This window comes from Amblyomma maculatum, chromosome 6, assembly GCF_055883805.1.
Source record: "Amblyomma maculatum isolate TAMU_Amacu chromosome 6, ASM5588380v1, whole genome shotgun sequence".
Classification (NCBI taxonomy): Eukaryota; Metazoa; Arthropoda; class Arachnida; order Ixodida; family Ixodidae; genus Amblyomma; species Amblyomma maculatum.
The window spans coordinates 158,045,755-158,070,958 of NC_139349.1; the positions used below are offsets into that span (position 1 = coordinate 158,045,755).

General features: G+C 46.0%; 1 protein-coding gene and 1 pseudogene across 1 annotated transcript; one reads left to right on the forward strand and one right to left on the reverse strand.

Annotated features, from left to right (window-relative positions):
• Window positions 1-1,046: 1,046 nt before the first annotated feature.
• LOC146187256 (uncharacterized) lies at window positions 1,047-6,863 on the reverse strand (annotated as a pseudogene).
• Window positions 6,864-15,996: 9,133 nt separating this feature from the next.
• Window positions 15,997-23,294, forward strand: LOC146187257 (uncharacterized). The gene is made up of 5 exons (XM_084607591.1): window positions 15,997-16,268; window positions 17,915-18,055; window positions 19,674-19,762; window positions 22,646-22,865; window positions 23,112-23,294. Exons 2-5 carry the CDS (start codon window positions 18,010-18,012, stop codon window positions 23,192-23,194), a joined length of 438 nt encoding a protein of 145 aa, XP_084463717.1. The 5' UTR covers window positions 15,997-16,268; window positions 17,915-18,009; the 3' UTR covers window positions 23,195-23,294.
• The last annotated feature ends 1,910 nt before the right edge of the window (window positions 23,295-25,204 follow it).

The following is a 25,204-nucleotide window of genomic DNA, read 5'->3' on the forward strand; positions in this document are numbered from 1 at the left end:
TGGCACTAACTAGCCTCAATGCTAGCATCATTGCCGCCACTGAAATGTTATCTGTATTGCTAGATTCGTAAAACTACTGTTCTGCCGAAGTGCCTCGGTGGTTATGGTGCTCGGCTGCTGAACACAAGGATGCGGAAATCCTCATTGGCTTTTGATGGTGGCAAAAAGCAAGGTGCCCATGAGTGCAAATTAACACATCTAGTGGTCGATATTTCCAGAGCCCTTCACTATGGCGCCTCTCATAATTCAAATCGCTTCACGACGTTAAACTCTATAAACCAAACTAAACCATCAAATCGCACATCCACTTTTTTCATTCCAGTTTTCTAGTCTCCTTACAGCAGGCATCAACAACTTACTGCTGTGCTTTTACAATGGTGGTTTTCAAATACCAATCGGAGTGCTTTCTTCATACCTTACGTCTTTTATGCCTCCAAGAAACAAACAACTGGCTTTCATAAGACTATCATCATTGATAAACAAGTGCAGGTTTAGTTAAATTAAAGAGCAACTCTACCTACGAGGACTACAGGATATGCCCCAGTTGCCTCCATATTAGATTACTGAAAGCACCTTCTTTAGGTCATGCGAAATTGGCAGTACAGTGCCCAATTTGATGAGGGAACTGAAACCAAGTCAGAGAAGATAAGCCAGATGAGCATTGACTGCATGCTGTGCACTATTACAGCACCCAATATCAGGCCATCACACTAATTTTAGTTTCTAATGATATTCTTGACATTTCCTTGATTTCCTAGTACATGCAATTTGCCCCTGTCAACTTCACATTGCTAGACACCCTGTTTAATGAGAGCAGGCTTAAGGTTGCACAACCCTGCATAGACAAAAACCATATCGCTAATTGTCTTCTTTGATGTGATTGGAAGAGCTTGCTTGAAAATCCTGTAGGTCTTGATTCTGTTGATTGCACGCTCCACATGAATGCGAACAGATGCAATTCGTCTTGTGGCAGTAACCTCTTTTTCAGTCAGTTGTTTTTTCCTACAAAATAAAATGACAGTGTATTTAGTGAAAACTCTTCCATGTTATGCGAATGATAACACAAACCTTTTTTTGAAAGCTGGTGTGTTTAGTCGGACTCCTTGCACAAGTAGCTCATCATCAAGGGAGAAACCTCTGTCCGCCATGACTTCGTCTCCTCTCATGAAGTAATCTCCAATGCCGCTCTCCCTTGTTATCACCTTATCTGAAGCACGTCCACCGTATGCTTTTGAAACAAACATTATATGCCCGTTAGGGGCAGTGGCCACGAGAAACTTGACTGTGTTATGTGCTTTGTAGCTACTGTACGTCTGTGCTCTGGCCATTAGCTTTTTCAGGCGCTGCAACATTACGTCTGTGCAGTCAAGATGCAAGTAGTGGAACATGCATATCCACATTCTGTAAAGGATGCTGGCATGCTGGCTTTGATATCTTCTTTTGGAAGCCAAGTCACAACCCACTTCATCACTTTAGAACGCACTTGAAGCATGTAACGGACATTGTTGCCCACAGCAGAAACTGACATCTGGAAGATTCTTGCTAAGTGTCCATACAAAAGGCCGAGACGAAGCCTCATAAGGCACATCAGCAACTGGTCAGCACGTGACAGTATGCTTGCTTTTTTGGCTAGTGCTGACACAACTTTTACAAGGTTCCTGAAAGCTGTCAGTGGAATTCCTGCATAAAACAAGATATCGTCAGCAGAAAGTCTCTCCACAATCGACTGTCTGTGTAACCCAATCATGGGCAATCTTGCATAGCAGTGGTCCTCATAAGTGACATTCTCCCACTGTGTGGACTTGTTGAACTTTGGAACCTAAGAAAAAGAAAAGCAGGATGTCAGAATCAAGGCACCAAGCAGCTAAGCGTAATGTTTTGAGTTCCAGTTCAACCATGCTCCGAACAGCTGAGCCCAACTGATTCGTATCTTATGGCACTGCGAATCGGAGCAAGCTTGAAACATATGTCCTTGTGCATTATTCTGCTTAGTCTTTATTGTTTGTGTGGTCGGTTCCATGACACTAAGTAAAATAATTGCTGAAATAGCTATACACATATGGTGCACTTTGGTATGCTACTCTTCATCCACCATCTTAAGGGTATCCATCCAAAGAAATTTCAATGCAATGCTAACGCAAAATCAAAATGGTTCGTTGGTCTGAAATGTTACAGCAAACTGTTTTGGTAGCAGCAGATATGGTTCTCAAGAACCAGTGTCTGTGATGAAGAGATTGTGCAGTTTTTCGGTGGATGCTAGCTGTGTGAAAAAAATGTTTGAAAAATTACACGTGTAACACAGCATTGTTTTAAAAAGAAGTTCATGTGTAACAGTCTGTCAATTTCACTTTTGCCAGACGAGGCCAATAACATTTGTGAAGGCACTGTATTTTCCTTGTGATACTAGGTAAATGCGGAATGCAATGTTTCACTCACACTGGTTGTGCACTGTACTTCGGGTCCTTTTGTGTCACTGAACTTCGTAGCAGCCATGGTCTGCGTACCCTGAAATAACATTTTTGGTGAGAAATGCTTAGCTACAATTATAAGACTTCAGTTAACGTGAGCGAAATGATTCAGTTTGTTTTCTTCACCTTGTCTTGGTGCGTTGTTGGCAATCCTACTTCAACATCGCTGGTAGTACTAGCTGTTTGTACAGCCTGAAATAAGTAAAGAAACCAGTTTTCGTGTGAAACCACTTTTTTATACTGTCAAACTGAGCTACGAGTCCTTTTTGAAGCCTCTGCCAAGCTCAGGGGAAAACGTAAGTCGGAGTGGACTCAACGAAGCTTATTTTAACTGAGGAATTTCATGTGGGAAGCAAGTACAGAACATTGTAGCTACTGCACAGGTGGTCACCCCGACTGCTAAACTGCTCCACACTCTTGGACTTTGCACTGCACGTCAGCTTTATCAGCTTCAACCTGTGCACAAGAAGTTTTCGCACGTCCTACTCAATTTAACTTCTTTAAAACCCTACCATCTTTTTCTATCTGCTGATACAGCAAACTTGTTATTCTAGAAAGACAGAAAGACGTCCACACAGCCATTCCTGAACTCACTTAGTCTATCCTCAAACAAGCCTTCACCTGCAGCATACAGACAACAGGACTGCTGTACTCTGTCTGGGTAGCCTGAAATTAAAAGCATGATATGATGTTCCCAGAAAAAAAAAATCTCATAGTGCATCGCAGGAGTAAGTTGTCTTTTCTTCATACTCATGACAACCATGTCAGCATTAGGTGGATTAGATGCATGCCAAGCCATGCCTCCTCAGGAGATTACATGGTTGGACGACACAATGTACGATTGCATACTACCACACTGCAATGATGTCATGCATAATGGTAACTGGAACTGCAGCTATTTTCATTCATTGACAGTTCTGATTCTGGCTGTTATGCTCTTTCAAACCGTGTTTATATTGTTGTAAAGTGTTTTGCCAATAAATATATTTAATTTTTTGTCACTTGAGAATATATTTGTTGAGTCATCATCATTATCATACCCAGCCAAACTACACTCACAGCAGGGCAAAGGGCTCACCTATTTCTCTTCAGATAATGCAGTCCTGCACGTATTCCTAAACTGCCTCCTGACTTTCTGCCTTCCCCTGCTTCACATGCCTTGACGCCTGTTTACATCCAGACCATTACACTTATGATGAAAAGTTTCTTGCCTTCAAATTTATGTGCCCATTTCCTTGTGCTGATTTTTAATAGACAATAAATCACATTTGTTCATAACCCACTCTGCTTACATCCCATCTCTTAAAGACGTACAGATGCCAGAGTTCAGGCACTTTTTGTGCTTTTAAAGAGATGTGCACGCCGAGCAATATGAAATCCAGGTCAAATAAACTACTGCACACTATGAATATTTAATTACAAGTAATTTAATCAAGCACGTTTGCTCTAGATCAGTACAGGACTGGAGTACAATCTGCTTTCACGTCTGCCACAATGATGCTTGGCTGCATATTTTGCTAATGGTTTTTTCATCAACCACCCACTACTACTGCTGCAGGCAAGCAGCTCTTCTGTCAATGATTTTATGGGTGGAATCCACATCATAGTATTTGAAGCCATAGGTGTGAATACACAAAGTGTGTGGAAGGGGCGGGGGGGGGGGGCACCATTTTATTTGTCCTCTCGATTAACTAAATAAAAGCATAAGAAAAGCAGAGGGAGTCTGGACCAGCAAATGCTTTGCCAGGCTTAAAGCCAAGAAAAAATAATAAAAGGTAGCTAAAGCTTAAAAACAAACAAACTTTAAAATGATAACATAAAAATAATCCCCTAATTTTCTAAGAGGGATGCCAAGTGTGCCCCATACGTTTACTCTGCCGGACCTGAGCTCTTATTTTTGAATGTTCAGGGATATGGCCAAGCAGGTTTTTCGACAACAATGGTCACGACAATAAACTTTTGTGAGAAGCATGCCATTTTCAATTACGCATCTATGGCAAAGCTTGCTTTGTATTTTAAGTGCACAATATTTTGTATACATTGCAATTCCATCACATGAAAATAAATGTTTTATAAACATTCGTTATCTTTGCACTGCATTTTGGCTGTAAAGGCCTTGATGCAAGGGGGGAGGGGGTTGCAGTGAAACTTGGCTCCCCCCAATGCAGAACCCTGTGCACGCCTATCTTTTAAGCAATATAGCCCGTCATCACACGATGCTATTATGCCGAATGTGAAATTGTAAATGATAATTAATAATGTTCCACTCGGCACTTGCAACTAACTGGAAAGATGCCTCCTCACCATGCAAAAGTAAATCATATAATTTGTTAGCATTCGAAATTTCTTGTCTTTACCCCTCAAAGTTACGTGCGTTACTTTCCTTTTTTTTCATTTGCCCTTCAAAGTTACGTGTGTCACATTACCCCCAGTTTAGGTGCAACTTTTTTCATTAGCCTATACGTTTTCTCGTCATACATTAGTACCGGTAAAATAACAGCTGTTACATCATTTCTTCTTGTGCCATTCTTGGCCTGACATTACTTTTCGTATGGCCTTCTAACTTTCCTAATAGTTGCATTTGTACCATGATTTGGATCTGCAGTAAGTGAGATACTTTATACACCTCCCTAAATAATGGCCACACATTTTGGAATTTGTTATTTTCTTTGTGGAGGCCCATGTTTACTACCTGTGCAGCTGCTATGGATGCTTTCCAGTACTCTTACGCATGCCTCTTTTGAAACCATTCCTCTAATGCTTTTCATATTTAATGTGTTTCAAAAACTGCTTTCTTTACAATTAATTCCAAATGTTTCCTACAACAGAATCAAATAAGGCATAAGGTTATGATTACACTTACTGCATCAGCACGTGCCTCTCTGTAGCTGGTTTCAAAGGCAGCAGCTTCTGCTCTCTGTGCTGTCTGAAAGAAAACGCTAATGCAATTAATTTTGTAGTTGAAACAAACTGGCACTGAATCCTGTGCAAATGCAACACATTGCAAGTGAACCCAGTTCCAAGCGACAACTGGCTTACTGCATCTGTCTGCTCGAGCTCAAGAATTGTCACTGCAGCTTCCATAACGTCACCATCCTGTGACACCTGCAAAAGAGAGTGGATGTTCGACAGCACTCCATAAATATCCTTTTTGAGAGCACCATGCCCTTTGGGATGAAAAAAAATAAACATACTGTGTCTGTGTGCTGCAGCTCGTGCATTACCATGTCAGCTTCCATACTGCAACTGTCATCTGATGTCTGCAGTAGAAAAAAGTACATAAATTCGATATCTGTACGTTAATAAGCACACTCCAAAGGGGTAAAAAATATGCAGCACTGACAAATAAGGAATTGTTTCAGCTTTGAAATTAATCTTACAGTGTAGTTTTGAAACATTACCAGCGATTTTATCTGCAGCTTCTAAAAAACGATATTCCTTTGACAAGAAGTCAATGCTATTATTTCAAATACGTGCTAATGCTGTGTAATGTCCAAACTTTGCCCTGCCTTGCCTCGGAAAGTTCCCAGTGCCGGCGGCGCGCGGTGCTGTTTTTATGGCGCACATTTCGCATTCTTAGGCACAGAAGCCAAACATGGACAATAAGTCATCGCGATGGCTTCAGTAGCATTGAAAAACCGCATCTAATTTTATAACAACGGTAATAAGCCGTGAGCACATGCCTTGGGAAAAGCAGCAGAGCAAAGCGGTTGCGAACCAGTACTGAGACCAGAACTGGTTTCGTGTACATAGAGAAATCAAAATACGTCTAAACCAATATTTGGCTACCGTACACACATTCATTGCAGGACTGGGAGGTGAGGCTTGCAGTGAAAGGTTTGTTTTTGCTTTCTGGAAATGAATGAGAGCGCTTATTACCGCTGGCATCGCCAACACAACGCGTAAACCTACCTTCGTCTTCGGCGCTTCGATCTCGTGTTTCATGATGCGCCATCGTCCCTTCACGATCTAGGGAAAATTGGCGGTGTCAATAACGAAAAATACTGAGCTTTTCACGTATGATGCCTAATATTTAGGCAACGCATCTCAAGACTGGAGGCTGACAATGGGGACACTCGCACTGCATCTCACCTTTCTCGCGTATCCAAGATGAAGCATTGGTTCCGGATTCTGAGATGTCTGCTTCCCGTCGACAAAATGAATGGAGCAGACGCGCGACGACACCGTAGGGACGAAGTCCTTACGATTCACGGCACTAATCCAGCGCTGCCTCAGGCCAGGGTCGGCTGGAAATTGATGCAACAGGTACGCGTTGCAGCCGCAGTCCTCTTGCAGAGCATTGTGTGTGCTGCAGTGCTGCTTTCTTGCTGCATTGCGCTTCTTCTGGTTGTTTGAACAACCGTACACAGCACAGTGCTGCCCAGACGTTGTCATAGCCTTTTAAGATAACCTTAAGATCGTGAAGCGTCACACATCCAATGCAGAGAAACGCACGCGCGGCACTCTACAAACGCGCGCGCGACAGTCCAGCGAGCGAGGGCAACTATGGGACGCCAGCTACTCTCGGTACCGGGTGTCTGATATCCGTTTCAGACGAGTTGCAAAACCTACAAGTTAGCTTCCCTGTGAGGCAGGAATTCCTGCACAATGGCGGCATAGACTTACTTTAGAATAATAGTTGGGAGCAGCGCTGGCACAGCGACTGGCTGCAGAGTAACTCCCGCACCCCTTGCCCATTCGTCACAGCATTCCGCACGTGGGTCGCCAATTCTAAAACTCCTTGAAAGGAGTGTGGCAGTGCTCTCCCTGCCTTTATGCCCGCGTCAAGAATGTCCGAAAACCTGTTCTCGCACAATAGAGAGTTTTAGGACTGCGTAGTGCGCGTTACGTATGCATAACCTGCGTTCCCTGCGGAACGCAAAGGCTTGCGTTGCGTATGTGCCGCAGAGAGAGTTTTAGTTGTGCGGAAGCCCACGCGTACGCGAGAGTTCGAAAAGTAATGCAACGCCATCTACGTGCATAATCAAAAACCTTCCTTTTTACTTCTTTCAAGTGCATACGATTTCAGGTCAGGTCAAGTCAATCCAACACCGAGACGGTTCTGGTTTTGTTGCTAGCCTCCATGTTGCTAGCTCACTTTCGCTCTATCGCATCGTCTGCAACATCGCAGTGTTCCTGTCATAATGTTTCTTTTCCTATCATAGTGCTGCCGATTGTGAATGAATGGGATCGTCTGCGGCTGCGTTCAGCTTGAAAAAAGTATATCCGCCGTCCTACCGCCACTCTTGAGCGTTTAAAGTGAACGTCGTCTGCTGCTGTGTTCAGGAAAATGTGTCCATGCAACCTAACTTCGTTGTTGAGTGCGATATTCATTAGAAGTGCTGTACGGACGTTGAATATTTTGTCATGGCCTGCTCTAGTATTCTCTGGGACCCGTACTGTTTGCTCTATTTAAACTGGACAGATATCGAGGCGCCCCGTCGACGTGAACCGCGAAGCAGGGTGTATGCATCAAGAAACGGCACACTGAACATCGACACCATTCCTGATGATATCAGAAACTTGTTACCTCCTGAAATTAGCGCGATCCTGGGCGACGAAGTACGCTAGCAACAGGTTGCAACAAGAAGGACTTTTTGTCGGGCTAGTTGGTGCAGCATTTTTTAACAAAATGACAAAGCGCTAACTACACATTCTTTCTTGTGAATGTGTTGTTAGCGCTTTGTCCTTTTGTTAAAAAAAAAGGTTGCAACAACGTTCGCGCAATGAGTGAGTGGAAAAGAGCTTTCGCGTTGCATACTGCACATATGATTCATGACTTAAACCCACTGCGACAGATGACCAAAAGGGTTGCAAGTCTTCACCTCTCGAAGCAAAGCTAAATCGTCTGAAATTGAAAAAAAAAAGAAAAAAACGAGCGCGCGGAGCGCTTGCAGCTCGCGCGGCGGCCATTCGAGAGCAACACGCAGACGATTTGAAGTACGCACGCAGAAGTCGGGACTCCTGCGTACGTCTGCCACGAATACGCAATACGCAGGAATCACGCTGCGTATGACGCGTGCGCAGTTAGGAGCACGCAGGCCACCTGCGTACGCAAGGATCTTGCGTATGCTCACGTACGTAGCACTAAAACTCTCTAATGGCCTGTGCGACGGGGACTGCATCCGAAGCTGCGTGGACTGTAGTAGATGCATGCACTGGACCTAACTATTGCCGCGGAGTCAGGTTCTGCCGCCATTGTGCATGAATTTCTGCCTCACAGGGAAGCTGACTTGTAGGTTTTGCAACTCGTCTTTGCAAGGTCTTCCCTCCCTCCTAGCCACTTCACAGAAGAATAGAAAAAGTCGCCAAAGAGCACCCCTGCACCTGCGGCACCCTGACTCGTCTTAACCCCCCCCCCCCTTTCTTCCTTCTCATTTCTTTCACACCTTTCTCACCCCCTTCCCTTTTCCTCCCCTCCTTCTCCACCTTTACCATTCCTTTACTTATAGCTGCACGCAGCCCCGCGTCATGTATACCCTTGAAGAAGGAGCCGAGCCGGCTCCGGAACGTCGGGTCACCCTTACCCACACGGCTTGAAAACAAAACACTCAGCCGAGCAGGGAGGGCGACTTAAGCCCATGTTACACGAAGGACCAAACCATGGTTACACCCCTAACCGCGGTTATCGCAAACCGAACTTGGCGACCTCGGTTTGCGTCGTTAACCGAGGTTATGGCGGTGTCTGTGCACGGAGGCTGCTTGTCGGCGCCCGATTGCGCGAAACGTACGATTCGAGCGGGTCTGCTTCAACAGTGTACTCATTTGCCTACTATGTCACGTTTAAAGACCGGCGTATAGAATGGCCGTTGCGCCACCCGAAGTCATCGGTTACGGCCGACAGCGCAGCGACTGCGTACTGAAACTCCGTCCTCTCAGCAGAATCGTTTGCGGAGCTTGTCGCTGAGCGGAACATAATATATATATATATATATATATATATATATATATATTGTGAGGCAGAAGAACGCACCAGCAAATTCACCTTTTTACTTCAGTTAGGCCGAAGCAGCAGCTACCGACTAGCCACCGCTTAGCAACACTTCGTCTTCTTCGCACGACCCGATGACCGATGATGATTACGCTGAGATGAAGATGAAGGTCACTCACAGTGCTTACAACATTCCCCCTCCCGAACGAAAGCGACCATCCTGGTCGCGAATTAAATCTTAAGGTCGGCGGTTAAAGGGTTTCAAGCGCGACACGTGCACAATCTCGGTGCCGCGACACCGACGATCGCGAACAGGCGATGCAGGTGTGATGAGATAGTTTACAGGGGAAGTTTGTTCCAGAACCGTGTACGGGCCAATAAAACGGCTCAGAAACTTTTCACACAGGCCGGGGATGCGAGTAGGTGTCCAGAGTAGCACTTCGTCTCCAGGGCGGAAAGACACTGAGCGATGAGTCGCATCATACGTGCTTTTCCTGGAAGCTTGAGTGGCTTCAGTTTGAAGGCGGGCACGATCACGGCAGTGGGCGATACGAGACACGAACTGTTCGTGGGAAGGCGCGGCAGAAGGAGTAGAAGCTGTGAAGAAAGATGCTTCGAGGGAGAAGGTAGGATGGCGGGCATAAACAAGAAAAAACGGAGAGTAGGTGGTGGTTCGTTGAACGGCAGTGTTGTAGGCGAAGGTTACAAAGGGGAGTAAAGAGTCCCAGTTGTTGTGCTGAGGGTGAATGTAGGTGGATAGCATATCAGAAAGGGTGCGATGAAAGCGTTCTGTGAGGCCATTGGTCTGAGGGTGGTAAGGAGATGTAGTTTTATGCACCGTGCCTGAAGCATGAAGCACTGCGGCGAGGACGGTGGAGAGGAACGACTTGCCACGATCGCTAAGGAGGAGGCGAGGGGCGCCGTGGCGAAGAAGTATGGTGTGGAGGAAGAAGTTGGCGATTTCGGAAGCGGAGCCGGAAGGAAGTGCTGCGGTTTCAGCGTATCGGGTGAGGTGGTCAACGGCAGTAACGACCCAGCGGTTGCCAGTGGAGTCAAGGGCAGGGGTCCATACAAGTCGATTCCGACGACTTCGAAAGGTGTGGAAGGACATGGGAGAGGTTGCAAGAGACCGGCAGGAGGCGACGTAGACCGCTTGCGTCGTTGACAAGGGATGCAAGACGCTACGTATTTTAATACTGAGGTTGAAAGGCCAGGCCAGAAGAAACGACGTTTGATGCGGTCGTAGGTTTTGTGGTACCCAAGGTGACCTGCGGTGGGGTCGTCGTGAAAGGCTTGTAGAACTTGAGGACGCAGGGAAGAAGGAATTACGGGAACCCATGTGTGGCCCAGTGGGCTGTAGTTGTGCCAAAATAATGTGCCATCCTGTAACTTGAAATTTTTGAGCCGACGACGGAGACGGGCATTTGGAGGTCTAATAACACCGCTGAGACTATCAATCAGCTTTTGACAGTAAGGGTCAGCACTCTGGTGGTGAGCAAGATTGCAGTGTATATCTGGCATGGGAGCAATAGAGGCGGCGCTCAAAGACTGCATAACTGTAGGGTTTAAATGGCTTGACTCCGTTGGGACAGGAGAGGAATGCGAGGACATGGGTTGCGACGGCAAAGCAATAGGGCAACGAGAGAGAGCGTCGGCGTCCTTGTGCTTCTTGCCCGATTTGTAAGTGACAGTAAAGTCGTACTCTTGAAGGCGGAGGATCCACCGCCCGAGACGACCGGACAGATTTTTCAAAGTGGATAACCAGCATAGGGCGTGGTGGTCAGTGACGACTGTGAAGTGACGGCCGTACAGGTAAGGACGAAACTTCTGAACAGCCCAGACGACGGCGAGACATTCTTGTTCTGTAATAGTGTAGTTTTGTTCCGCAGAAGTCAGAGTTCGGCTCGCATAGGCAACAACATTTTCTGTAGAGGTGTTTTGGCGTTGCAGAAGGACAGCGCCAATGCCATGGCTACTGGCGTCGGTGTGCAAAATTGTCGGTGCTTTATCATCAAAATGGCAGAGGACGGGACCCGAAGTCAGAGCACGCTTCAGGGTTTCAAATGCTTCTTCGCAAGCAGGAGACCAGATGAAAGGCGTGTCGTTGTGAAGAAGCGCATGTAAAGGTGAGGCAATAGAGGCGAAATTGCGGATGAATCTGCGGAAGTATGATGCCAAGCCGAGGAAACTGCGGAGATCTTTGACCCGAGTTGGACGGGGAAAGTGCAGCGCAGCAGCGATTTTTTCAGGGTCAGGCTTAATTCCTTCGCTGCTTACGAGATGGCCAAGAACTTTAATGGATTTTGATGCAAAACGGCATTTCTTCGTGTTTAGCTGTAGGCCAGCGCTGGAAAGTGCTGTCAAAACTTCATCGAGACGAGTAAGGTGATCAGGAAATGACGAAGAAAAAATGACGATGTCATCTAAGTAACAGAGACATGTTTTCCATTTGAGGCCGCGGAGAACTGTGTCAATCATACGCTCGAATGTAGCAGGAGCGTTGCAGAGTCCAAAAGGCATTACATTGAATTCGTATAAACCGTCCGGTGTTGCAAAGGCGGTCTTCTCTTTATCATCTTCATTCATGGGGATCTGCCAGTAGCCTGATCTTAAGTCAAGGCTGGAGAAAAATTGGGCACCTTGCAAACAATCGAGGGCGTCGTCAATTCGAGGGAGGGGATACACATCCTTACGAGTTATTCTGTTTAGAGCACGGTAATCTACACAAAAACGAACCGAACCGTCTTTTTTTTGCACTAGCACAACAGGCGATGACCAGGAACTAGACGATGGGCGTATGATGTTGCGTGCAAGCATGTCAGCAACATTTTCCTGAATAACTTTGCGCTCGGTTGGAGAAACACGATAAGGCCGGCGTCTAACTATGCTTGATCCGTCGGTGAGTATGCGATGCGTTGCTGCAGCGGTTTGACCCAGTGTGCCGGAATTGACGTCGAACGAGTCTGCGTGCTTGTTCAATACAGCGAGCAATGCGTCTGTCTGGTCTGTTGTCAGGTCGGTGCTGATCGTGTGGCGAAGTGCTGCACTGAGCGAGGCAGGGGATGAATCAGAGCGATCGGAGGTGGAAATGGGAAGAAGTGTGACAGGCTGGGCGGAAGCAATTGATGCAACAGTAGAGTCGCGTCGCAGAAGAATGGGCTCTGATGTGGTGTTGAATGCGGCGAGAAGAGAAGAACCGCTGGAGAAGCGAAGAAGGGACACGATGATGATAATACCTCTTGACAGGAGACGAGGGCTGGGTGTAATCAGGACGTCGCCATCGGTGACGGCGTCAGAAGTCACAGATAGAATATCTTCGTTGCCCGGATAGAGGACGTGATCGGCAAGCATAACTACACGGGAAGAAAGTGGTTCTCTATCGGCAAGAATGTTGCATTCAGTGACTTCAATAGTGGGAGGGGAACACGTAATGACTGCTGAGGCGTTTTGGAGGAAATCCCAGCCGAAGATGAGTTGATGGACACAGGAGGATAGGACAGCAAACTCAATGAAGTGCAAGATGCCATCAATGGTGACGCGGGCTGTACACGCTCCACAAGGGTTAATATTCTGTCCATTTGCAGCACGTAAAGGAGGACCGGTATAAGGTGTGCGCACTTTTCGCAGTTTTAAACACAAGTCAAGTTTCATAATAGAAATAGCGGCGCCGGTATCAATTAAAGCTTCCAGTTCATGTCCCTCAAGGAATACAGTCAACATGTTTGATGGGAGCAGAGGAGGAATTGGAGCGACGACAGGCGGTGCAGTTTTACCTCCGGAAACTGCACAGGTTAGTTTTCCGTTTGGCGGGCAGAAGCTGAAGATGGAGGGCGAAGGGGCGACGAAGTCCGGCGAAAGGGTGACGGGGAGCGACGACGCGATGGCCGTGCTGTCCTAGACCGGTCAGGAGAAGTCGACGGGGAGGAAGAGGGACGGAGGTCATTATCGGTGTAGTACTGGCGAGGAGGAAGCTGGTAGGCGTCGTCACGTCGAACGTACCCATAGCTCGCACGCTCATCTCGCAGTCGTCGGCGACAAACGCGTGTTACATGGCCGCGGATTCCGCAGTAGAAACATACTGGACGAGGTGGGAGAGGCCGCCAATTACCATACACCGGTGGTCGCGGGGACAGGGCGGCGAGGCTGGGTGGGACAGGCGCGTGATGGACAGGAGGACAAGGAGGAGGAGCCGCAGTGACTTCAGCATACGTCGGAACGTAGGGAGGGGCTGGTGGTTCTGTAGCCATGGGACGATTGAGTGAAGTAAGCTCCTCCTTGATAATGCCACGCAACCCAGTAGATTGAGCAGGTGGGCGTGAGAAGGCAGGAACCGACGAAATATCATTGTGGAGCTCTTCCCGTATTATAGATCGTATGATGGTGCGCAGATCAGTTTCGGGAATTTGGCTCGGATCCCAGGTGTTGTTGAGGCGGCGCGACTGTAGATAGTCAAGTCGCTGGCAAGTGGCACGAATGTCTGCCACCGTGACGGGATTTTGGGCAGCTAGAGCTGCGTAGGCAAAAGAGCCAATTCCTTTTAAAATATGTCCGACACGTTCAGCCTCGACCATGCCATTGTTAACTCGCCGGCAAAGGGCGAGTACGTCCTCAATGTAGGATGTGTATGTCTCTCCTGGAAGCTGCACACGGGTCTCTAGCTTCTTTTGAAAAGAGGCCGGACCAGCACCAACAGTTCCAAATATCTGGCGGATCTGTGTCGTGAATTGAGGCCAGTCAGGAATGGCGTCCTCATGGTTGAGGAACCACGTCTTAGCCACGTCACTCAGGTAGAATGAGACGTTGAGTAGCTTCATAGAAGCGTCCCAACCGTTAAAAGCGCTCACCCGATCGTACTGCTGTAGCCAGTCTTCGACGTCGTCACCGCGGAGACCGGCGAAAACCGGAGGGTCGCGCTGACGTGAGGTAACTGACCAAGTTGGGTGGGTCAAATGGTGCTGAGCAAGTGCACCTTGGGACGTCAGTGGTGCAGAGGTGGCATGGGCAGCCGTGGGATGCCCATCGGTAGCTACACCCTTATGAAAATCGAATTTTCCTTTTTACTTCCTTTATTTTTCCTTTTTGCTTCCTGAACAGCCTTCCTATAGACTTTTCCTTTCTTTTGACTAAAGGAAGTTTCCTTTGAGCTCCCCTTGTTGAGACTTTCCTTTCTTTTGACAGAAGGAAGCTCATTTTTAAACTAGCTCTCTTTGGCAATATCAATAATGACCTTCCTTTGTTTTTCCTCAAGTAAAGAGAAAGTTCTCTTTACTCTTTATGCATCATACCTTCTTTTTTTGTTCTTAAGCGAAAACATACGAAGCTCATTTTTCTTTTCAGCTATACTTCTAATTTTTTTTCTTTTATTAGTATCCCTTGCACTTTTTTAACTTCTGAACTTTTTTGAATAAACCAATTATACATTTATCAAAATATACAAAATCGCATTCGTTTCTTTGTTGTGCAAGTAAACATCATTTTAATTTTTTTTTTCATTTTATATTAAATCCATGCTTTTTTTTTTTTTTTTCACGCGCTAGATCTTATTTTTAGCGCAAGTTTCTTCTTAGTCACCACACAAGGACCAATAATATTCACCACCTTCCTTCCTTTGTCCTTAAGTGTAAAGATAACTTTCTTTTCATTCATTTCTTGTGCTTATTTTTGTGTGTGTGGCATTACTTGGTCTATTTCTTGCCCCTCTGAATTTTTTAAGATAAAATATAATACATTCAAGAATTTTCATACATGTTAAAGAATGCCAGGTGGTTCTAATTCATCGCTTTCGCAGCCCGCTGGTTCGATGGCGATGCATGCGCGAGACGGCATGTACATACATCCGTGACCGCTGCTTCAGCACTCTGACACGGTACGCAACAAAGCTCGGCGCAGGGCTGGCAGGGTTCGTCAGTATTTGCGTCGGCATTGCAGCCTGGCAACTCTTGGCTCGCAGCGACGCCAAGGGCGACGCTGTTAGCAAGCGCGGCCTGCTTCCGTCGTGATTTAGTGCACTTCGGTACGGCGCGACGTTGACGTCGCGCAAGTACGCTTTCGTGGTGGCATTTCCAGTGCGTTCGACGGGTAGGCGGTTACCGCAGCACCATCGATAACGGCTTCAAAAGCCTGCAGTTAAATGCACTTCACGATGTGCCTAGTACCGGATGTCACATTGTTCACGAAAGTCAAGCTCGTTTACCTCCTATCACAGTTTAAAGACCAGCAATTAATACGTCAGCGACGTCGGTACGTCGGTACCACCACGCACAGAAGCCCCCGCAGCCGAGGTTACGAATACTGCCAGTAAAACCAACGTTCTCACGGCGAGTAAAACCAATGAAGATTGACATGCACCACAAGAATTCCGCAGCAAAAAAAAGGGCGCTGCAGCTACTTGTGGCAATAATTTGCTTAAATTATTTTGTGTTTTGTTACGCATCACATATTACTACTAAAACAACAAATGTTTAAGGTTGTTTATAAATTATAAGTTTTATTTTGAAAGTTTGTGAAGTTTGCAAAAATGCATTTAAAAGTTTGCAATGGCGCTTGAGACTCTAGCGCTATCGTTTTCCTGAAAACAGCCGGCGGCATGCTTCACTATGTGTTTCATGACCGTAGGAAGTTGATTGTTCGCGTTCGTTGTGTTCGTCGTGTTTTCTTAGCGTGAGTAGTGCAAATGGCCGATCGTGTCTTGGTTAAATGGGCGACCGCTCAGAAGTGGGACGTATACCCTGTAAGAAACCTACAATCAAAAGAACTGCAGGCGAAACTGATGGATAATCCAAAATACTGGAAGATTATTCCAAACCAAGGAGTACTACATGCCCGGTGGAAGGAGGGGTCGTACTCTCCTACGTTCGTTCTCGGAGTGGGTAAGTAGTCAAACGTCTCTTGTCTCTTTTCGTATTTGTGTCTTAATAATGTTTACCTGTGAAACACCTTCCTTTGCTACTCGCGGTGAGTCGTGTCGCGAAGTCGTTTACATGCCCGCATTACGACCGCATTGTGTTAACCGGCAGGTGACAGTAGTGCACATGGTGAAAGAGGTAGACATTTGATCCCGGGAATTGCGTGAAATTAAAACAAAAATGCATAATGAACTGAATTTGCGGAAATAAGAAGTAGAATAAACGCGGCTGCTGTCGTTACGTGGACCTGATTCTCCCTGTTTACACAGCAAATGGCAATTCTCGGTGTTTTGTGATAACAGGAGTAGGCTTCCCAATTTGGGCTCTCTCTCTCTCTCTCTCTCTATATATATATATATATATATAAAAAAAAAACACCCTGCTCGCATCGTCGTCTCGGAACGGTGCGGCATGGAGAATGGCAGCTCCTTGATTATTGAAGTTTTAAAGATGCCCAGGGTGCTCGTTCCGAGACAATTGGTAGTGTAGCAGCGAAACGGACGCTTTCACAGCTGCAGGCGACTGAAGTTTAAGCAGATAAAAGCGCCTAACGTGTTGTCGCATTCATTTACTTTCATATTCATTTGTTTGTTTCTTTTTATTGAAGCGTCAAACATGCTTCCTTTCTTCGCTACCAGCCATTCCTCAGATTTCGCGCATAGAGAGAAAACTTTATTAAAAAAAGGGGAAAAAAAAAAGGGTGTGTGGTGGGGAGGCAGTGTGTGGAGTCTCCATTCTAAGACTCCAGTGGCCTGGGCTGCCGCTTTTGCCTGAGTTACCAGCCTACGCTGGGTTGCTAGGTCAGAGCATAGCAAAGCAAGCAGTGATATCAGTTTCCAACAGCATAATGCTGCAATGATTTTTAGCTGCCGATGTAAAAGTTGCTCCCAGTGCATGGGGTACGGCCAACAGGTGGAAGGGCACCGCTCTCTCCACTTCATTTTCAATGCTGCCGTTGCACTTTGCCACTACTTCTGGATGAGGCTATCTGCCACGGGATCGCATGCTCCCTTTCATAAAGCTCACGACTGTACATGGTACAATCCCAGCATTCATGGCCGCATTTCAGTGGAGGTGAAATGCAAGTTGACTGTGTACTGTATGATGTCATTTGCACATTAAAAAACCCCAGGTGAGCCCACCACTACGGCATCCCTCATCGCTATAGCTTAAGTCGCTTTGGGACATAAAACACCATGAACCTACCATAAAGCAGAGTGGCTATGTTTTACGGTATGCGTGGGAGCTCAAACTGTTTTTCTGGAAATGCATCCTTTGTTTTGTCCACTACTGCTCAAGTGGGCATTCTGCCCACTTGAGCAGTAGTGATGCTGGATGGTGTCAGCTCGCAGTTAAACATTACCATGTCCTTTTATCTGCCAAGGTTTGCTCAAGGGCTAATGTTCCTCCTTAAGAAGTGTTGCTTTGAACCCTAAACAGTATCCATGCTACGTTTCTCTTGTCAGTGGTCTTCATTTGGTCACTATTTTGCTAATCTCATGTGTAGAACCAGATATCTGCACAATGCGTTATACTGAATAATTTTTGTATGATGCATTTGAGTGCAAATACAATTTAGTGAATAGACCTTGCCACATGTCGTTTTGCAGGAAAGCTGCAGCTGTGACAAAATGTCTAAGCCAACAGATGCAAAAAAGAGAGTCCTGGAGCTTGAGGATGAAGTGGGGTCTGCAAAAAAAAAAGAATGAAGAAATATAAGGCCGCAAGAGATGAAGCACGTCAGATGCTTGGTATGTGATCGCTTTTTTCTGAAGCCATTGGAATGCTGATCTCCATTGCCATGAGACTGAAATTATTTGCTGTGTCACCAGATGCTACGTAAAGCATAACAAATTCAAGTGCTAACTCTTAAATGAATAAGACCTCTTGGTCTGTAGCACGTCCTAGTAAAAGCACCAGTAAGATTATGTTGCTGCAATAAGGTTCCCCCTACACTGAGGATTAGGATTGGTGTTCCTCCTGTAGTTGTCTTTGCGACACATTATAGGTGGTGTACAGTAGTGCTCAGCTACACCGTGGCGCTGCTGCATGACGCCACCAACCACCATGCTTGCAGTGCACGTAGCAGATGAACTGCTGCCACTCCTGCTCTGCAAGCATGCTTTGTTTGTGTTACAGTGACTGGCGTGTCACATGTCATTGCTTGGGATCGGCATGCATCTGAGATTGAGCCTGTTGTCGTATGTGATAGCTGCATGAAAATGCATGGTAAACAAATGCCACTCAAGGTGAGCACCTGTGCTGATTTGTGCTGCTCAAGCCGAGGCCGAAAAACGGGCGCGGGATTGGGTTCCTTTCTGTTCTGGAGTGGTCGGTGACAACAACGCTCCAGTGAACCCGGAGAGCTGCATTAGGTTCAAACACATTCACAGGGTATAAGTTGTAGCCAGATGGCTGCGGCAGGTCTGTGGTGCTCTTGCATTACTGTGGACGGCGTATCTGAATGGAACCCTTGATTCCCTCAGATTTTAACCTCAGAGTCTCCTGCAAATGATAAGGTGCATCTAGAATGAGCGCAGGAGGGACAGCAAAAAATCTAAATTTGTATGAAATTATCATATGTGGCCTCGTCCTGTCTTGGACGTTGGAATCCTTATGGCATGCGCTTCATTTTCCTGTGCCAATTTGGGACACTTAGGTGGTGTTTTTTTTTTTTTTTGCACAACAGGAAATTTATGCTTGTCCAAGCTCGGCACCTGGCTCAGCAATCTGCCTAACTTAACTCGGTCACTACACCATGTTAGCAAATGTCGACACGAAAGACAGACACGAGATAGGTGAAGCATGGGTTATCGAGTATCAGCTACACACTCGAGTGTCAGCCTTTGTCCAAATGTATGGCGCATTGCTGCCGCCATACATGTATATTGCATGCTGACCTCTTCAAGGCCCTTGCTACCGACAAACTGTTTCAGGGATGTGATCTGACTAACTTCTGTTAAAGCGCTCACAGCTATCTCGGCATCATCATTCGCACCCATGAATTCATTGTAAGCAATAGCAGCACCCGTCAGTTGCACTGTAGTTACAACGTCCTCCGCAGTTAATTCAATCCAGGCATTTCCACAGCGAACAAAGAGATCAGAAGTGGGATGTCAGCATTGGCTTCATCAATTGCTATCAGCATCCCCTAGATTATGTACCGCTGATAGGGCGCCTTGAGTGCGTGAGTGATGCCAGTGTCTAGCAGCTAAATTTTGAATGGCGCATTTGGTGACAGAAAAGGGTTGGTCATGCAGTCAAGGGCAAAGAAAAGGCTTTTCTCCTGTGGTGAATGTTACATGGGCTGCTGCTGCTAGTGATGAAATAGTATGTTTTGTTCCAGCTTTCCTTTTTTGTTTTTTTCAGATGTTGCTGAGCTGGTCAATCAGCTGACGGAATCCGTTAATAATGCTGCGTGTACAACACAAGCAGTTGTGCCGCCAACCGAGGCTCAGGTTAGTTGCTTTAGTCTAGTTTCTGCATGGTTGTGCTCATTACTGCCTTTCTCGATGAAACATTTTTAAGGGTCACACAAGAACTTGGTTCTAGCTTTATGATAGCACTGCCACAAGTCATGCACTTCCATTGAGAAGTGTGCAGGGATAGGGGAACGAGGAGCTCATTATCCGTGTGAATGAAGTCAGCAGTCACTGAATTCAGAGATAGGCAAGAAGCAATGCTCTTTATGATTGGTTGGCTCTTAGGGTTTAATGTCCAAAGCGACTCAGGCTATGAGAGATACTGTAGTGCAAGGCTCTGGAAATTTCGACCACCTGGGGTGCTTTAACGTGCACTGACAACACAGAGCACACGGGCACCTTGCGTTCCGGCTCCACTGAAAAGCGGCTGCCCTGGCTGGGATGCTGTTTATGAGGCTGGGCTCACAGACTGCATAATTAGTAGCATAATGATATTTTTAAATGAATGTCAGTTTGATAGAAACGACAAAAGACAGACAGTGCTATTTTCTTAAATTCGTCAAAAAACCATGAAAAAAAATCCCAACTGCTTCCTTTCATTTTAGTGACTTACTTCATTCGTGTGCATATTGATTTGGAAGAGTTTTTGTGAAAGCTGTAGTGATCGGAAGTGCAAGGTTACTTTTGTTTACGCTTCCTGTTGAGCATACTTCGCTTGGGCTATAGCAAAGCCCTTTTCATCGGAAAAGAGATTTCCATTAGCTTGTTTAATATTCAGCAATTTCTAAGGTTATCGATCTCGGAAGGCCATCTTTTTTCACTACAACTCGAATGACGCAGCTGGTGCTCCTCTAATCAGTCATTTTAGCGACTTGGGCCAGTCATCATGGTATTCAAGCTAATGTGCATATAATCCACTTGCACCTGACAGCCACCTGCAATGTCACTCTGGCAAGTCAAAGGCAATTAACCACCATGGTATTGCCAGGAGGGTCTCCTTTGAGAAGGAGTTGTGGCTTCTTAAGCTGATCCAACAATAGTTCAATTTCACTTTAACCCCTTGAGCACTATTATTTCGAGATTTCTAGCTAAAATTGCTTAAAGTTACGATATCGTTAAAGGCCCCATTACATGAAAATTTGTTGTCTGTGTTGTGAGTGAAACATCAAGAGCATGGTGCTGGCAAGTGGCATGGCCGAACACACATTCTTCGATGATTTGTGTGGCTTAACGAGACCACATGATATCTAAAAGTTAGGAGGAGCTGCTAACTCTGGTCGTTCATTTGAGGTGGGAAGGTGAAATACGAATCAACATTCCAGTGCTCTTCAATGCTGAGTCAGGCTTGCTACACCTAGGCTACGCAGACATGTTGATACAGCTTGGTTAAAGCAGGGCTTTATATGTTGGGTGGTAGCCTACACTGGTCGCATCATACCCTTAAAGGCGGAGCTTAAGTGTCCCTTTAGTTTTTATTTTTACTGCTGGTTTCTAGAAATTGGTAGTGTAATAAAAAAGGCGGTATCCGAGACAAAAATATTTGAACCAGAAAGTAAGTCAAATGAGCGCAGTGAAGTTTATTGCTCATTACGTGAAAAATCAACTGCCCGCCAATAAGCAGCAATCTAGTCGAGTAACATATAGCGAGGTAACTGGAAATGTTTTACAAGGGACGACCAAGAATGGAAGCCCAGGGGGTTTCATCGGAATGTTGTCAATTTTCATCCACTGATACAGAACTCGCAATAGTATCGTCTGAGCTGTCATCATCTTCGTCGGAAGAACTACTCATGTCATCACTGTCGTCTTCGCTTCCCATAACAATGCAAAAATTGGTGTCTGAGCCATCTTCGGATGGCGAGGATGGCAACGAAGAAAAGCTTCTTTCCCGCGATGACAGGCCAACAGTGCATGCGTTGCCTCTACCAGGCACCATTTTTCACATTAAGGCTGCTTAAAAGGCTTTCAAGCGGTAGAACAAAAAGCAGTTAACGGGTTAGTGGTGACTTCTGTCAAATGGCGCATGACCTAAGCCACAGAGGAGCGCTGTACTCACCTAAAACTCTCAGGGTGAGGATCTATCCTGCAAGGACAAGCACTCGTCCAAAATGGCTTGAGGGCATCTTTGCAAGGACGAGCTGCTTGTCCAAAGCGCTTGAGGGGTTAAATTATGAAAGCTACCTGTGCAAGCTGGAAACTAAATGTTGCCTCAAAGTAGCACATACAGAGCAGGGAGTGCATGCTTTTGCTAAACCTTCATTGGCAGTTTTTACAATTGGTTGAGCTTCTGATGTATGAAAAGGATGTTAGTATTTTTAAACAGGAGGTGACAATGTGGGCACTGTGCTCTGTCTAAACTGGCTTTTAATGGCCTTTGCAATGTTAATGATGAGTAAATCCCTTTATTTTCTGACTTAAAATCTGTTTTTTTTTTTTATTGTTGAAATGCAAGCATAAATTAGGTCGTTAAAAAATCTCTTATTTCTTGTTTTTTCTTCTGCTATAGCAATGCACTATTAGCGCTCAATCCTTTGTGGGGCATTATGTGCCCTCTTTTTGGCTAGTTACTTTAAATACATATTACACAATTGTCAGGTTACACTAATAAAAATGTTAAAAGATGTTTGGCCCGATTCAAAATTAGATCAAAACACCGCTCGGGAAGGTGTCAAAAACATCCAATAGTTTTCGTATGCCTTCATTGTTGTACATGTTAAAGTACGGCTTCTTGAATGTGTATTTTTACTTGCAAACAAATGACCTTAATTATGCATTTTGGGGTTTCTTTGAATGTTCTTAAGCTGGTCTAAGTTTTTTGTTGCTTGTAAAGCCCCTTCATTTTCTTATTGCATATCAAGGAATATTGTTGTATGTTACAATACTGGTCATAGTACTAATATTTGCTTTTTGTTCTTGCAGGTGCACATTGGCAGCAATATTATGGTAAATCAGCAGTTGATTGACCGCATGAAACTCAGTGCGGGCAATCAAGCAACAAAGTTTGCGTGTAACTTGGTGCGGGTTGTGTTCTCACCCGAAGAACTGGAAGAAAGCTCACTCTATGGCCGTGTCTGCAATGCCCGCAAGGAACAAGCTCCAAAAGAGGCACTGGGCTGCCCAAAATTGGATGCTGTTATCTGTAAGTCCTGGAGCTCATAGCCTGTGCATGTGATGCAAGAGCATTCTGAAATATTGTCCAAACAGCTGACTTTTCAGTGATGGTCAGGGCCGTAATGCTTGCCTTAATGCATAATGCTGTGGTGCCTGCATGGCGCTCACACTGTCCGTGCTCTGTATATTTAATTTACAAAAGCTAAGGAAGGCTGGATGGACTCTAGCTTGTTCATTGCAGTCATGCTTCTGTTTTTTTTTTTTCTTTTTGCAGCCTACACCTGCTTGCTCAATGGAGTACTAGCCAAGGTGGTCACCGGCAGTTGCGCAAGTTTGCACTGGGATTGTGGACAGTGATCCAATTTTTTGTCGCAGGGTCTTCGAAAGCAGGCCTAATTGCAAGGCCTAAACAGAGGAAGTACATCTATTCAAATAAATATAAGCTCATACAAACAAATGTTTCAGTCTGAACCTACTTCCTTCGAACATCCACCAAATATCTCATAGTCATCATTCCTTTGAACTTCCTTTGAACCAATAATTGGCCACTGCCTGTGAACTCAACTCAAACTGACAACGGTCTGTTCCCTGGGAGCTCAAAGGAAATTCACAGGAAATTCACAGGATGGTCAGAGAAAGTTAATTCACTGTGAATTCAAAATCAGTAGCCAATTCTCAGTTCAGAGGAAGTTGCTTCCTTCTGACTTTTTTGAGTTCACATTGAACTCAAAGGATGTTCCCATTTTTATAAGGGCAGGCGCCGGAACGGTGAGAGCAGGGGGATGTGACTGCGCCATGGCGGTTGATGTGCCGCCAAGAACACGACCGGAACGGAGCTCCAGGGGGTGCCGCGTTGAGGACGCTGGGATCAGGAGTCACTTCCACCACTTGTGAGGCAGAAGAACGCACCAGCAAATTCACCTTTTTACTTCAGTTAGGCCGAAGCAGCAGCTACCGACTAGCCACCGCTTAGCAACACTTCGTCTTCTTCGCACGACCCGATGACCGATGATGATTACGCTGAGATGAAGATGAAGGTCACTCACAGTGCTTACAATATATATATATATGCGCTGCCTTCGCTGTATCTTGCAAGTGCACAAGTTCGCAACGCTTGAAGCATTGGATGCTGCAACTCCGAGCAGGCCGAGCTTGGTTTTACCGCGGCGGTGGAGCGCGCTAGCGCGGCGAACGATGGCGCCGTGCGTAACTCCCTAGTAGTCGCTAGGCCTAATTTGTTTTGCTTCGAAGCCGCGGCGGTCGGCGCTTTGGAACTGATCGACGCTTTCGTAAATGATCTACTCATGAAGCTACCTTTTTGTGAATCCTATTCTGCCGTAGTAAAAGAACGATATGATTAACTTTGGCGAAGCATTAATTGCAAAGCTAGCACAAGCATAGCGGTTGAGCCCAATGCACCGGCGGCAGCTATAGCTTGAGCAGAAACTTGCTTATGTCGCGGTTATCGTTCTTACCAGCAATTTGCCGCTGGTCAGCCATTATAAAGAGTGATTCATTCTTGATATTCTGCGCAGTATTACAGACATCAATAAATTTTGCTCGCTTTATTTCCGACATCGGCGCTAGCGATATACGCCGTGTCGTTCGCGTACGGTTTGCGGGAGAAGGGGCCACCGCCACGACGGTGTTTACGGCGGTCGAGGAGGTGCTGCCATCGTGCGGTGCTTGACCGCGCTGTTGACGCCTCGTCGGACGACACTCCGGTTAACTCCGGGAACCATATATAAGTAGGATGTTTGTAAATGCAGCTTCGTTCCGCCGATCACCGTAATGGGCAATGGCCGCCATAACCGAGAACGGGGGTGAGCTGTGTAACAGCAGCGAGCCGCGATTGGCGGTTAACCGTGGTTAAGTTCGGGAACCGCGGTTAAGCCTGACCGTGGTTAAGACGGTCATGTAACTATGGGTAAGCACTTTACCTCTATCTGCGAGTCATCCCGAACTCTCATACGCGCTCACGTCCAAAGGCCATTTTCGAACAATGCTATGCGAACTCATCCCGAATTCTCATACGCGCTCACGTCCAAAGGCCATTTTTAAACAATGCTAGGCGAACTCATAGAAGCGCGCGTTTAGCCTCTGTTGTCAGAAACCGCGCGAAGGCACAGCTCAGTGGATCCATAAACCATCAATCTCAAAAAACCACAACATGCAGTACACGTGACGCGGCGGCTGTGTGATCACCTATCGCTGCAACCTTCGCACGTTAACAATATTTGCTTAGAAGAGGCAGCTCAAATAGGAAAAAAAAAGAAGAATAAGCCACCGGCATTTCAAACCACGTTTACTGCAGACAAGGATGTACAGGGCAGGACTGCAAGACAACACGGTCGTCTGAATGGCACT

What these genes read in the sequence shown, in the direction of transcription:
- LOC146187257 (XM_084607591.1), top strand. Translation starts at nt 18,010, where the DNA reads ATGAAGAAATATAAGGCCGCAAGAGATGAAGCACGTCAGATGCTTG. An exon ending in TGAAGCACGTCAGATGCTTG is followed by an intron (nt 18,056 to 19,673) that starts GTATGTGATCGC and finishes TGTTTTTTTCAG; the next exon opens with ATGTTGCTGAGCTGGTCAAT. An exon ending in TGCCGCCAACCGAGGCTCAG is followed by an intron (nt 19,763 to 22,645) that starts GTTAGTTGCTTT and finishes TTGTTCTTGCAG; the next exon opens with GTGCACATTGGCAGCAATAT.